The sequence below is a fragment of the Podarcis pityusensis genome (assembly GCF_964106645.2).
Source record: "Podarcis pityusensis genome assembly, chromosome: 3".
Lineage (NCBI taxonomy): Eukaryota > Metazoa > Chordata > Lepidosauria > Squamata > Lacertidae > Podarcis > Podarcis pityusensis.
In genome coordinates, this window is record NC_138026.1 from 97773158 (window position 1) to 97788339 (window position 15182).

Consider the following 15182-nt stretch of genomic DNA (forward strand, 5'->3'; position numbering starts at 1 on the left):
CGGGCTCGGGGAAAGGGGGCGGGGCTTAGCCCATCTCTCCATCCGTCCGAGGCTTGTGCGCCTCTTCCATGTCACTGGGGGCCACGTGGAGCTCTCTACTGATCCCTCCCCGAGGGGGTTGCTGGGATCCTCGCCTTTCTCAGGCCCTCGTCCGGCGCAAGAGAGGTTTCTTCCCCCACGCACCCACCCTTGCCATTCTCCGCGCACCCTTTCGTGCCTTGCATGTAGTGACAGAAGAAGGATGCTACAGAGACACCCGGGCAGCTCCTGGAAATCAGAGGGTGCAGTAAGACGGATCCAAAAACAAAATTAAACTGTCCACAGAGAAGATGACTCATTGTTTTTGTATTGCCACGGGGTAGGTGCTGTGTGAAATGTGCATTTGCACTGCACTGTTGTTGTTTTTTCCAGGATGGGTGGATGGAGGAAAGAGACAGAAAGTAGGTAGTGTGTCATTTTAGGCGCAGGGAAACACGGGTTCAGAAGAACCGGATTAAACGTGGTGTGAGAGATCTGTGACTGCATTTTCTGGCTTTTTCTTCTCTTGGCTAGAAGCACCCTTGCTTAAGATCACGGCTCAGGCATTTGAGGGTAGGGGGTGTCTCTAACCCTTCTCCATGAAATATCAGGGCAGTAATATAAAAAAACCCGTCAAAAGATGTACAAAACCATCGTTAAGAGGACTGGGTACTCAGTAAGATGTTAAACTGCAAAGGGCTTTGGGCATAAAATGTCTTCAAGAGATGTTCAAAAGTGAATATCTGCTGAATATCTGCTGGTAGTATGTTCTACAGCACAGGACCAGCGACACTAAACTGAGGCCAGTCATGCCTCTGTAACATGGAGGAGGGAATAACAGTCCTCCTCCAGATGATCTCTGCGATTGAGCTGATCTATAAGGGTTCAGGCAGTCCCCAAGGTCTCCTGGACCCAAATGGTTCAGTGCACAAGATACACAACTTATGCCACCCATGCCTGACCTAAATCATTCCTCTAAAGCTACATGTTGCACTAGAGGGGATACTATGCAGAGAGTTGGAAGGTAAAATTGTATCTTATCCAGTTTGTCCATGTTTTATTGTACAGTATACTGTATCACTAGGTTCAGAGAAACCTCACACTCTTATCTGCAAGATCTAGGCTTTGCAGCAACTACAAAGACCTCTTCCTTGCCAAAGAAATTTTAAGACAACAAGGTTGGAAAAGCAAACGGAAGCCTTATTGCTAATTTAGTCATGATTTGTTTATTTATAAATATTTATATACCACTGTATCATAAAAATATATGATGCTTACAAGAATATGAAAACATAAAACCAAACAATAACATAACGTAAGTTAAAAATAAGTTTAAAGCAAAAAGAAATTAAAAACAAACATGAATAGACCATTGTGGGGGATGAGCTCTTAATTGCCTACATAGGCCTGGCAGCACAGAAAAGTTTTCAGCAAGCTTTAAAAGCTGGCACAGAAGGCGACCGCTGATTCTTTGAATTGCCAGTTGCTAAGCATCTACGGAACTTCCTGAAGTTCTAAACAGTCCCTGTTTGTCCATCAGGAGATCTAAGTTGGCAGTCCCACGCAATAATCTCTTAGGAAATCAGAGCACGGCAGGGTATGTGTTGCTTAAAGGTTGAGCTGGTATAGGAGGCCTCCACCTCTAGTTCCACCATATTGGGAAGAATATAGGAGTACTTTCTGGCAAGACACGTAATCTAAGAAGCAACGACCTAATCAAGATTGGCATGCTGACCGTGGTTTGCCAGAACAGCCCTCCCCGGTTTTGAACTACACTTCCCATCATTCTTGGCTGCTGTCTTTGCTGGCAGGACTGATGGGAAATGCAGTCCAAAACATCTGGAGGGCACCAGCTTGGGAAAGGCTGTTCTGGAGACCTAAGCTGCATCCAAATTATCATTTCTATCACAAATCAGCTATAAATCAAATGGTGCTTCGAACAAGGAGCATTTCCAGCACCCCTTCATGAGTTGGATGGCCAAGAACCTTTTTTTTTAGAGAGTTCATTTCTAGCCTACTTCACAACTTAGATACATCATCTGCAAGAATTATTTATCCCTGTCATATTAGATCTGTGTTTCCCAAAGTGGGTGATGCCGCCCCCTGGGGGGGTGTTAGAATGATCCAGGGGGGCAGTTGGTAGCCTCAGGTGCAATTGGGGGGCATTGAATAAAAATAAGAGGGCAGAGGAAGCATAAATAAGAGAATTTAAAAAAAAAAAAAGTTTGTTGTGTAATAATGCTTACTACCAGGTCGGGCACTGTTGCGGGATGGCAACAATGCCTCCCCTGGATCTTGTGGTTCTGGTGCAGGTGAGGGGTTTTCCTGGGCTTGGGTGAACCCTTTTCAGCTTCCCAGGCCTGGGAAGTAGATCACAGCTTGCCTATTTGGCCAATGGCAGGCTGGCTGTGGCACCAGCCCTGCCCCTGGGGCAGATCAGACTGAGTTGGGGGGTGCTAAATATATATTTTTTCTGAAAAGGTGGGAGGTAGGCCAAACAAGTTTGGGAACCTCTGTATTAGATGATGGATTTAACCCAAAGGTAGCCAACAGGGTGCCCTACAGATGTTGTGGACTACAACTCCCATTGTCCCTGATCACTGGCTAGGCTGTCTGGCCCTTGGGAGTCTCCCCAGGCCCCTTCCACAAGCGCACTCTCCTTTAATGTTTTTGCCTGGCTGATATGGGACCTTAAACTCAGATAATGCCTCTTGCTTGCTTGAACGGAAGACAGAGAGGGGTGTGGGAGTATCATCGCTCCAACCACTTTTTGCCTCTGGTCCCACCCACCTCTAGCATGCGGCCCTCAGAAGGTTCACACAGGGGAAGGTGGCCCCTGGACACGAGTTTTAAAGCATCCTTATTATTTGATCCCAGAAATAGTAGTACTGATCAGCATGGGGGCAGAGGAAAAGAGCCAATTGTACCATCTTCTGTTGCACAACTGTATCTTAGGTTTCATTCCTATAGCAACTGAGCAGGGCTAAGGTGTCCTGCTTTCACATGGACTAAAAGCATTTGAAGTTACTGAGGCTTGCTTATATTTTTGCTCTGCTTTTAAAAGCAGGACTTCATCTCGGGATAAAGAGAAGTTCCAATTGACCAAAATGGCCGAAGATGAGAAAAAGCTCTTGATTGAATATAACAAGTTGAGGGACCCTGGATGCTGGTTGGAAGGAAAGTCCGAAACGGCCTGGCTCAGGCCTCAGAGGAGACATTATCCCTTTTCTAACCGCAATTCGGCAGAGATTTTTAAAATAGTGAAGCATGAGTACATCAGTGACAGGGCCTCCTGGATAACAATAGGCCCTCCTGAAAATAAGGAAAAGAGGCATTTCCCGGAAAAAAGTAAGCTAATTTGTAATATATTGTGACACACAATATTGCCAATCTCCACAGCAGAGATTATAGGGAGTTCCAGGCACTCTTTACCCCAGGTTTGTGTTTCCTTTTGGACAATGAGGAACAGCGGAGACGGAAGTGTCTTTATGATATATGGTTTATTTACACATCTATACAACCTGTACCTATGATGAAGGGGCTTCCAGTGTTACAGTACAAGAGGGTTCTGTTTCTCCCTTGGATTCTATCTTGGATTCAAACTGTCAGCCCACATTGTGCCCTGACTCCCACCTTTCTCCAGTTTGGCACCACTTGCAAACTGCAATTAACTTTCCTCCAGCTTACACCATGCCCACTGCAATCCTGAAACTCCCTCCCTGAAACTCTGGTGTTGTCTTTGGCTAGCCATCCAGAACCTGGGGTGGAGATCCACCCATTTACTGGCTGGCACATAGTCTCTGCCCAGTGTACCTGAAGGAGCGTCTCCACCCCCATTGTTCAGCCCAAACACTGAGCTCCAGCTCCAAGGGCCTTCTGGCGGTTCCCTCACTGTGAGAAGAGAGGTTACAGGGAACCAGACAGAGGGCCTTCCTGGTAGTGGTGCCCGCCCTGTGGAATGCCCTCCCATCAGATGTGAAGGAAATAAGCAACTACCTGACTTTTAGAACACATCTGAAGGCAGCCCTGTTTAGGGAAGTTTTAATGTTTAATGTTTTATCATGTTTTTAATACGGTGGTACCTCGGTTTACGAACTTAATCCGTTCTGGAAGTCCATTCTTAAGCCAAAACGGTTCTTAAACTGAGGCACACTTTCCCTAATGAGGCCTCCCGCCGCCAGTGCCCTTTCACTGTTCGGATTCCATTCTTAGACCGAGGTAAAGTTCACAAGGTAAAGGCCCCCTGACAGTTAAGTCCAGTCGCGAACGACTCTGGGGTTGCGGTGCTCATCTCGCTTTACTGGCCGATGGAGCCGACGTTTGTCTGCAGACAGTTTTTCTGGGTCATGTGTACAGGGTACAGGGATTAAAAGGTCTGTCACCAACACATAACAATATATTACATTGCAAGTAAATGTTAAACTGTAGGAATCTGTAATTCCACCCCTCTCTACGCATCAACTTTGGAGGAGTAAGGAGGGGCAGTTTCGCACAACAGTTTATCATGGATTAGGTGTGCACATGGATGCAATTTTTCATAGCATCTGCATGGTGACGTCCTTGTCAAAATACCAGCCCATATTTCCCTCCTGTTTTAAGGGATTTTTATGTGATTGATATCATGTGCTTTGCAAAAATTTGTGTGCATGAGTTAGCCCCTTAGTTTGCAATGGGCCTACTGCTCACTCTCTGTCCATCCTGCCTCTTGTGTTCTTAACTCCCATCTCTTCTGTTCCATTCTCCTTTACCCAGCATGACATTTTCTTCTGCCTGAAAAGTATGGCATTATCTTTCTTTCTCCTGAGGTGCAATTCAGCTGCATTGCTTCCCTATGTTGTAGAGTTATGCTTGCCTCACTCCCCCAAAGTGGTGAAAACTTTCAGGGGTACACACAGTGCTTACCTGGGTTTGGTTTCCTTTGGAAGAAGGGAGTAAATAGAATGACTATACAAACAGTGACAAAGAGGGGTTGGGGGCTGTTCAAGAAGTGTATTCCTCTGAGGGCATATTTCCCAAGCCCATCTGCCCACCCCCACTCCATGTGGAGACTGGTTATTATTGCTCAATAGTAAGCAAAAGACAATCAGCTAAGAGACATTCTTGTTTAGAATTGGTGGGCATATTTCATGACTGAGCTTTGCTAATGCAAACAGGTACTGGGGATTGATCACTGACTCAGCCACCAACTAATTCCTTGTAAAACAAAACAGAAAACTGATGTTGAGTACGGGCTGAAGCAGCAGAACAGGTGTTACATCATCACCACTGAATTTATTTTAGATGCTGCTTGCAAAACAATGAGGAGAAAGGCAACGCTTATTTATTTAGCTTTTTGCCTTATCTTGCCTGGCCCACAGTTCCGTGCATGATTAACTTTTAAGACTGGGAGAAAGGACACTCAAGTAGAGTTAAACAATTTGGTCTGAAAAATTCTCTCAAGGTTAGAGATAGATCCCTCTTGTCAGTTTTGCTTTCTAGTCTTTTGAAACTTACATTTGGTTCTCCAAATTTCTGCAGCAACTTCCATGAACAAATAAATAAAATTATCCATGAAAATTCAGCAGCAATATAGTGCAATTTTCTCCCAATAAGCACATTTCTGTTTGCAGTTTTTACACATTTTTGCAAGCAACTTTTCCTAACTTTTTGTGTAATTTTTCACTTATATGCATTTTTATACACATTTTCACCTAATTCTTTTTTAAAATTAGTTGGAGAACTAGATCACAACATTTATAGAAGTGTGAATTTTGAATCATAGTGGCCAGAGACTGCTGGGATAGGGCAGAATGTTGGTTCAGTTTGCATTTTCTGAAAAGCAGCTTACCCTGGTCTCCCAGGTCCTAGACCAGCACTCTAACCACTACACCACAATGGCTCTTACCAGTACAGGTCACATCATGCTGGGAGCTTCCCACTTCAGACAGTAGCTGTCCAGCTGTTTGACGGGTTGGGGAAGGTGGAGCTGGCAGGCTGCTCTCCCTCACATGTTGCTTTATTCCAATTCTTGAACATCTGTAGAGAGCTTGTTGATTTAGCTCAAAAGTTAGCCAAGATGGTGCCCTACAGATGTTGTGGACTAAAACTCCCATCATCCCTGATCATTGGCTATATTGACTGAGGCTGTTGGAGCACGTAGTCCACAACATCTAGACAGCACCACATCGGCTACTCTTGCTTTCACCAAATGGTTCTAAGAAAGTTGTCGGCTCCTACTGATTCTGTTTTATGCTTCTTTACTTTGTATCTTGCAGGCCATGCCATCTTTGGATGACGTGCTCCTCAAAGGCTGCTTCTCCTGGACATTGCTGGGCATTTCTCAGGAGCAAATAAACAATTATAATACTGTCTGTGTTTGAATTAAATTGGTTACCAAAAAATTAAATAGTTTGAAAATAAGTTATGTAAAATATGCCAGTAGGGTTTTTTTATTTTAAAAATTGTATCTATTTCCTTGGTCCAGACTAAGTGATTAAGAAATAAATTTAACACACTTGGCTTGTATCTAATGCACTATTTAAGAGAACATTTTGTGTTTGTCGTTTCAGTAATCAAATAATTAAAGACAGTTTAAAAAAGGTAAAGGGACCCCTGACCATTAGGTCCAGTCATGACCAACTCTGGGGTTACGACGCTCATCTCGCTTTATTGGCCGAGGGAGCCGGCATACAACTTCCCAATCATGTGGCCAGCATGACTAAGCCGCTTCTGGCGAACCAGAGCAGCGCACAGAAACACCGTTTACCTTCCCGCCGGAGCGGTACCTATTTATCTACTTGCACTTTGACGTGCTTTCGAACTGCTAGGTTGGCAGGAGCAGGGACCGAGCAATGGGAGCTCACCCCATTGCAGGGATTCAAACCGCCGGCCTTCTGATCGGCAGGTCCTAGGCTCTGTGGTTTAACAGAGTTACATGACAGTTACATAATATTAAAACATGGGACAACTGTAATACTTTATTCTTACTGCTCTCAAAATTGCAAGAAGGGAGCTGCAGTTCAGCAGAAGAACATCTGCTTTGCATGCAGAAGGCTCTGGGTTCAATCTCTGCCATCTCCAAGGAGGGCTAGGGAAGACCCCTTCTCAAAACCCCACAGAGCTGCTGCCAATCATTTTTGACAACCTGAGCTTGATGGACCATGGGTCTGACTCAGGCAACCTTCGGCCCTCCAGATGTTTTGGCCTACAACTCCCATGATCCCTAGCTAACAGGACCTGTGGTCAGGGATGATGGGAATTGTAGTCCAAAACATCTGGGGGCCTGAAGGTTGCCTATACCTGGTCTGACTTAATATAAGGAAGCTTCCTCAACAAAAAAAGTGCCATACCTTAACTAAAATTGGACAGGGCTGCCAAGGACCAGATGACATTACCTTAGAGCAGACATGGCCCATGAGCTGCTGCTAGACAGATCTGCGTAAAAGGAAGCTGAACACATTTTATTCTGCCTTAACTGAGACAGCAGAGCAAAAAATATAAAAAAAAGGAATGAAAATGCAGCTTGGTCCCCAAAGTCAGCAGATGCCACTCTGAATAAAACAGAAGGTGCCCAGATCTGTTATGTAAGAAGATGTTATTTTTCCTATTATTGCTTTCCAGAGTAGATCAGCTGTGCACCATGGCACCTCCAAAGGCTTTCACTGGAACCCCTGAGCAGGTGCCCAAGACATTGAGCTTTCATTGAGGGAGGGGGAAAGTACATCTCTAGCCTGCCTTGGAAGAAAGTTATGAGGCAAAACGTGCAGTTGCCTTCTGTCAGGAACTGGCTGGATGAGGAGGAGTGGTAGGAGCCTCCCGCCCAGGAGCTCCCCAGGGAGGACAGGGAAGATGAGGACTTAGACTCCATGTCAGGAGTGCGTGCAGGAGCCAGGCCTTGTGACCAGTAGGACTTTGCAGGACTGGAGCCTTTCTAAGTTTGTTCTGAAGAGGCAAGGTGCGGCCACACAGGTGAGGCCGATTGGTAACTCACAGCACCTGGTGGCAAGAGCTGGGAAGGGTATAAGGTTAGCATTTCCCTTTGGCTCTTTGCCACAGCAACACGTTTCCTGCCTTGGGCTCTTGAACCCCTGACTTTGTGACTCCTTGCTTCTTGATCCTTGGACCCTTGACTTCATGACTCCTTGCTTCCTGACCCTCGGACCCTTGACTTCATGACTCCCGGCTCTCTGACCCTTGGACTCTTGGCTTCCTGACTCCTGGCTTCTGAACTCCTGTTCCTGCTCCCACCCCGCCATCTTGTCCCTGGTCCTGACGTCGCCAGCCGGGACTTCGATCACCTGTGAACCGGACCATGACACTCTGTGGTCCTAGTGGTGGGACATCAGGGAGGAGACTGGGGGAGGGATGAGCTGGGAGGTGGTAGCAGCAGGAGGTTGGAGTGATCAGGGTGGTGGTGGTCAGAAGATGAAGGCCTTTCCAAGGCAAGGCTGGAGGCTGAGCATTTCAGTGTGAGCACAGACACAGGGAGGAATCGGAAGGTACACCTGCCATCGCGCAGCAGCGCAGTCTCAGTCCTCCTGCTCTCCTCCTCTCACAACCCGGCTCCAGGAGAGCCCTGCATGTTGCCAAGCAAAGGGCCAGACAGGCCCATCTCCACGTTGCAGTCACCATCTGTTGGGGAGATCTCCAGAATAAGAGGCTAGAGGGGAAAGGCAGGGCCAGAGGTCAGTTTTCCAACAATGTCTCAAGCTGAAGGAGTCGAGCCACAGAGGCCCCGCTGTGTTACTTTCTGTGAATAGAAGTCAGTTGCATTTCAAGCCTCCAGCCTTTTCCTGACCTGCAGAAACCCAGCATTTCTCTGTCAGCCTCATGACACTAACTGGTTTCTGTGAAATGAGAGTGGGTGTCATGTGGCCGCTTTGTATATTTTTCCTGGTAGTGAGGAATGTTCCCTCCCTATTAAGACAGCAACAACATCTGTGCTTGTTTGTGTAAAATCAGTGTTGTGCAAATCTCTACAATCAGGACCTGGAGAATGTAGCTGACATATGGGGAGTGTAAAGTTGTTGAGGATGGCTGTCTATCTAATTTTGGGTTATGCCACATGCCTCCCTAGAGGAGTTATTTTGTGGCTGGTGCCCCCAGCACTCCCCCAAAATTCAAAATGTCCAAAAATGTTGGCACCCCCTGTTCTAAACACAGACCAACTCTTACTACTTTTCACCCCAGATGACGTTAAAATGCCTGGATCGGGGTGGCCAACTTAATTCCTCCAAGGTATTGTGGACTACAACTCCCATCATCCCTGATCATTAGTTATGTTTGGCTTGATGGGAGTTGTAGTTCACAATAGCACCAGATATAAGGCTGCCCTAGATTATTCACTGATGTTACATTCACTTTAGACCCAGTCAAGCACCAGTGGTTAATGTAGTTTCCTTGTAAGCTGCTTTTCCATCGTGCCCAAAGCTGCTCAGAATAAACATCAAGTAATTATCACAATAAAGCAATGCATTTAGAACAGCAATTCATTACATGTTAAGTTAAATATGATAAAATGATACTACTATACTTCATTATTTACTTATATAACACTCAAACAGTAGGCTGCTAAGAGGTTTGCAAAAGACAACCTAAACTATTTATTAAAAAATACAGATAAAAGCAAACAAAAACAAGTTAGATAACATTTGGTTACATAACAAGTTGTCATACATTTTGACATTTGAGATTATGTTTTTAGGACACACCTCATTTTCTTGGTTGCAAGTTGTTTAAAATTGTTTTTATATTGTCTTTTAATGCTGTAACTCACCCTGGGAACTTAGGATAAAGGGTGGGTAACAAACAAACAAACTTGTTAAAAAATATTTAAAAAACAAGTAATTTATAAACCATTATACATGCCTGGGTAGGCTTGCTGAAATGTAACAGTGATGGCTCAGTTGGTTAGAGCATGGTGCCGATAACGCCAAGGTTGCAGGTTTGATCCCCGTATGGGACAGCTGAATATTCCTGCATTGCGGGGGTACCTTCCAACAATACAACGAAGGTACCTGCCTAATATCAATGGGCAAGGAGTTCCAAAGATTGGGCTGAAGGACCAATTTATTGCAAGTGGGGTACAAACACTTGTAAAAGTGCCAGTTCCACAGACCTAAGTGATCAGATGAGCACACATGGAGTTAAAATATATGCAATACAAAAGCAAGATCAAAATTAATAGAAAATAAAATTACATAGCTGGCTCAGCTCACGCATATCTAGTGCTGGTCTACTCTAAGGTGCCACAGCAGCCTGAGGTTGACATAGTTTGAGATCCTTGACTGGGCAAGGACAGAATTTTGTCAGTAGGTAAATGGTTTTGCTGACTCCCTCTTTTTTTTACTACAAAGGAACACTGGCAGCAATATGGTGTCTGTAATAAATGTAAAATTAAGTGCACAGAGAGAGACAGAGGAGACATAAAGTATTGTTGTTAGCCGCCCTGAGCCCGGCTTTGGCTGGGGAGGGCGGGATATAAATAAAATTTATTATTATTATTATTATTATTATTATTATTATTATTATCTCAGCCAAACTGATTCAGTTTTGTGATACTTCTTGTCTCTGGCCAGTTGCAAGCGCAGACAGGCTTAGTTCAATGTTTACCACACAGATCTGCTTAAAATTCAGTAAGCTAAGTTAGTATGGTTACCAGGGTGGGCAGACCTCAGGTTTTTTGGATCTGCTTTGGGGTTTGTTTTTTCTAAACCTCCAAGATGTACCAGGTGCAAAAGGCATACAGGTAAAATGAAACAACAGAGTGGCTCTGAGCACGTTAAGAGTTTCAAGTTTACAGGATTCTTTGAGGGGGGAAATGTGTTACAGGCCTGCTGTGTTTGAGGCCTTTCTGCTTAGCCTACGGACTGCTGCCCTGACAGTACCACTGATTTCTGCTCCTGAAAACAAAACACATTTGATCTGAACTGAGAGGTGTGTGTGGAACCCAGCCACAAGAAAATGTTGAGTTTTGTTAAAACAATGAAGTTCAGAGGTGCCAGCTGTCATTGCTTTTCTTGACAGAAGCCCCATTTATATCCTGCCAGAAAGCAATTTGGAGATCAAGTTGCTAGTTAAAGTTCCCTTTGTTTCTCTTAAAAGCTGGTCCAACAGAGTAACTTAGAATGGAGAAAGTTAATTCACACACAGAGATTTTCCACTGAATAGGTGGTGTCAACGCTAGACAAATGCAGACTGTTATGTGGCTTAAAATGCAGTAATGTGGGATTTGATTCATATTTTGGAGTGATCATTGGAAACACTTGCGATGCTGCTGTTAATGTTCACCTCAGTTCTCAGAGCAATAAGATGGTCCAGGGGTGCTGCAGTTATTCCGGTTTGGTTTCCTTTGGAAGGAGTCACTGGAAATGTTTTTGGTGTTTAGCAGCATTGTGTTTATTTACAAAAACAAAGAGGACACTTGACAGACTTGTCCAGGGCTTCTAAACTGGTTTGACCATTTTAACAGTCCCTCTCTTTTGCAGATCCTCCTCTTACAATGATAAAATTATTGGGCTAGCAGGGATCCTGAGAAGACATTCAGCTCAACCCCAATCCTAAAACATTGGGTGAATTTCTAGAAAATTATCTGCTAGAGACTTGGTGATAGAGGTGAAGAATCCATGTTTGTATGAGAAAAGAATGTTTCCCTAAGAATGGGATGGCTTCAAAGTTTAGGAGATGTTGTTTCAGAGGGTTAATTTCATGGCATATCATCTCAACAAATATTTTTTTCTTGAAATTCACAAAGACATTAAGGTAAAGAGATGGCATATGTGCCTTGATTAACCGCATGGCAGTTAAGCCAAAAATATCACAGTAGCAAAGAAATCAAAACATTCTTCACTTGCAATAGTGATCAAATTATTATCATGCTTCTCATGTGTTGAACAGCAAGTTCCAGCCAAGGCAAGCAAAACCTTACTAGACCTCAAAGCCTTAAAAGACCTTTGTAACAGCTATGTTGAAGGTTCTGAAACAGGCAGAAATCCTTATAGCCAATTACCGTATTTTTTGCACCATAACACTCACTTTTTTCCTCCTAAAAAGTAAGGGGAAATGTCTGTGCGTGTTATGGAGGGAATGCCTATGGGTGGCATGCCTACGGATTTTCCCCCTCTAAAAACTATGTGTGTGTTATGGTCGAGTGTGTGTTATAGAGCGAAAAATATGGTATTTATGTATTGCTTGTCACTCACCACAAGCAACAAACCTCCAGAATGTAAAACAAACATTCAAGCATGCAAATATCAGCAAAATGCAAGCAATTCAAAACAGCACAGGCGATAAAAAGCAAACAAAATCCCACAACACCTGTATAATCCTAAAAATCTAAGACCCCCAATGGAAGCTAAAGCTAACTGCCATCAGATTTAACAAAGACTAATATTAAATTGTCAACATAACAACATAACATAACATACTTGCATCCAGTCCAGGGCTCAGTTTTTAGTTTCTTAGCCACAGTGTTGCCCTTGTAGGGAGGAGGATGTGAACAAAACTAGAATGAGTTGGCTCTGGCTGTCTTTGGCTCCAGCTCCCCTAAGTGTTGGGTCACCCTGCCCTCTGCCAGTCCCAAATGGCACCAACTACCACTGCCATTTTGTGTTAGGCCACACTTTCCACAACAGCCATATTGTGTTAGGCCTCACCCCCATAACAGCCATTTTGTGGCTGGTGCCCACGGCACTTTTTCAAAATTATATATGGGCCCACTGCCCCCAAAAGCAGTAGCGATGCATGTTCTCACATAGTAATTAGAATATTTTCCCCTAATTATTAGAATAAACTTCCCTGGGGAGGAGCTGGAAAAGCAGGTTACTGTACTTGGAACAATAAAAACTCTCTCTACTTCAGCTTTGGCTGTTTGCCAACCCAGCCCTGCTTGTCTCTACTTTAACACGTCCATTCTTTCAGCATAGCAGACATCTTTTAGCTTCTTTGACCGCTATGTCTTTCTGGAACTGTGATTGATTTGAAAAACAACCTGGAGGTTATTTGTATTCTAAAGCACTGTTAGGGATGCATACACAGGGCACCCAGTTCTGTCTTAGAAAAGAAATGAGCTAGACTTGTTATTCCCCTCTGAGTGCCTATAAAGGAATATATATCTTGATTTCATACATGTCCATACAGTGGAAAGCAAGTGCATTTTATTAATCATTTATAAAGTGCCTAAAATTTGACAGGCACCATACAGACGCCAGAAGCCCACACAAACCCTTCACTGTACTCTTTCTGGTGCCTATAAAACACATTTTTGTTTAACAAAACAAAACATGGAAAATGTGGATTTATGTTTTAATCTGCTTTTAGTTTATTGCTGGTTTTTTAAAATATAAAAATGCTTTAAATAGTTGCTTTTAACAGTTTTACCTGATGATTTGGTTGTTTTATTGTCTTTGTAAACTGCTTTGAGGGTTTTTTTTTTTTAAAAAAACAACCATCAAGCGGTGTAGATTTTATGAAATAAGTATGTAAGGCATGTTACTCATGCTAACTGAATAGCCAACAACATTGCCTTATCTCCCAGTAAACAAATCAGGAGGGGCTGCTCAATAAATGAGTTATCATATATTCTTTTTAAATTTTCTTTATTGAATTTATATCCCACCCTTGCTCCCTAAGGAGCCGAGGGTGGCAGAAAATATATATAAATATATGCATTAGGTGCACATTAATTTTTTTACCTCAGATTGCCTTTTACCATCTGCTCCCATGTTTTATGGCAGATGCCCCACACCGTCTGAGAGCAATCTGTGCTTCAAATCCTTTCCAAACTACCTTAACTTGTTATATTAATGGAGAGGGCTAATGGCACAGCTTCAGGCTGAAACAAATTACTCTCCAATATCTGTGTGTGTGCGCGCCTGCGCATACACAAACACACGCTGCTTCCCTCTTTTCTTCCTCCCCACAGGAGAGCAGGGAAGCAGGAAGAAGTTGGCTTCCTTACCCCTTTGATCCCACAGCAGCTGCTGAGGTAAAGGGAGGTCATGGAGTTTGCTGGAAGGAACATGAATCTGGCAGCGTTCTCCTCTCCTCACGCCTGGCCAGCAACAACTCCTGCTTAGCCCCAGGTTGCTAGAAAAACGGTCTCTGCTTCCCCATCTTATTTAATTTCAGCGCTGCAAGCAAGAGGACAGTTATCACAGGAATGTGGCTCTCACACGAATTTCACAACAGGCATGTGGAACCTGTGGCCCTCCCGATGTTGCAGGACTCCTAGCTCCCATCACCCCCTGAACCAGTGTGGACAGTAGTTAGGGATGATGGGAACTGGACTCCCAACAGCCTAGGGAGGTCCACAATCTCCTCGCCCCTGGGTTGGACCAAAGATAGGTAAGAGTGGTCAAGTTTTTCACCTTCACATTTACTCTCACATCTTCCCTCAGTAGATCATTCCCTGAGCTGAAAGAAATAGGAGTCAGAAGCGGTGCATGCCTGCTCAGCTTATTAAAACGGGGAAAAGGCAATATTTCACCCCCCAGAAATAAAAAAAAAAGATAGACAAGTAAGAGAGGCTAATCCATCTGATGAAATTAGCAGGCAGAGTATGTAGCTGTTTGAAATGATGAACAAGGTTGAAATAGCTACACAGGCTTACATCCAGTGGGATAATTACTCCAAGCTCTCGGGTCACATCGGGTGACGGTCCATTGCTCAGTAGCAGAGCACATGTGTTGCATGCAAAGGGGCTGATGTCCAATTTCTGTCTTCTCCAAGGATCAGGTAGGAGGCATAGACAGGTTCCTGGGAGAACAGCGTGTAGATCTAGCTGGGACTCACCCTTTGGTCTGATCAAGCAGGCCTCTCCTCAGTAAAGGTCACCTTGCTTGTCAGAGTAGACAATATATGGACAAAATGGGCAAATAGTCTGAAAGGGACATGGGTGGCGCTGTGGTCTAAACCACTGAGCCTCTTGGGCTTGCTGATCAGAAGGTCGGTGGTTCAAATCCCCATGACGGGTTGAGCTCCTGTTGCTCTATTCCAGCTCTTGACAACCTAGCAGTTCAAAAGCACGCCAGTGCAAGTAGAGAAATAGGTTCTGCTGCAGCGGAGAGGAAAACAGAGTTTCCGTGTGCTCTGGTTTCCGTCATGGTGTTCTGTTGTGCCATAAGTGGTTTAGTCATGTTGTCCACATGACCTGGAAAGCTGTCTGTGGACAGACACCAGCTCCCTCA

General features: G+C 44.2%; 1 protein-coding gene across 3 annotated transcripts; it reads left to right on the plus strand.

Annotated features, from left to right (window-relative positions):
• The first annotated feature begins 85 nt into the window (after positions 1-85).
• SPATA45 (spermatogenesis associated 45) lies at positions 86-6366 on the plus strand. 3 transcript variants are annotated; one of them, XM_081000638.1, is made up of 3 exons: positions 86-358; positions 3083-3366; positions 6273-6366. In XM_081000638.1, the coding sequence occupies exons 1-3, from the start codon at positions 330-332 to the stop codon at positions 6290-6292; spliced, it is 333 nt and encodes a 110-aa protein (XP_080856764.1). In that variant the 5' UTR covers positions 86-329; the 3' UTR covers positions 6293-6366. The 3 variants fall into 3 exon arrangements, with proteins under 3 accessions (XP_080856764.1, XP_080856765.1, XP_080856766.1); XM_081000639.1 differs by having other exon boundaries at positions 3086-3366; XM_081000640.1 differs by lacking the exon at positions 86-358 and adding an exon at positions 1513-1615 and having other exon boundaries at positions 3086-3366.
• The last annotated feature ends 8816 nt before the right edge of the window (positions 6367-15182 follow it).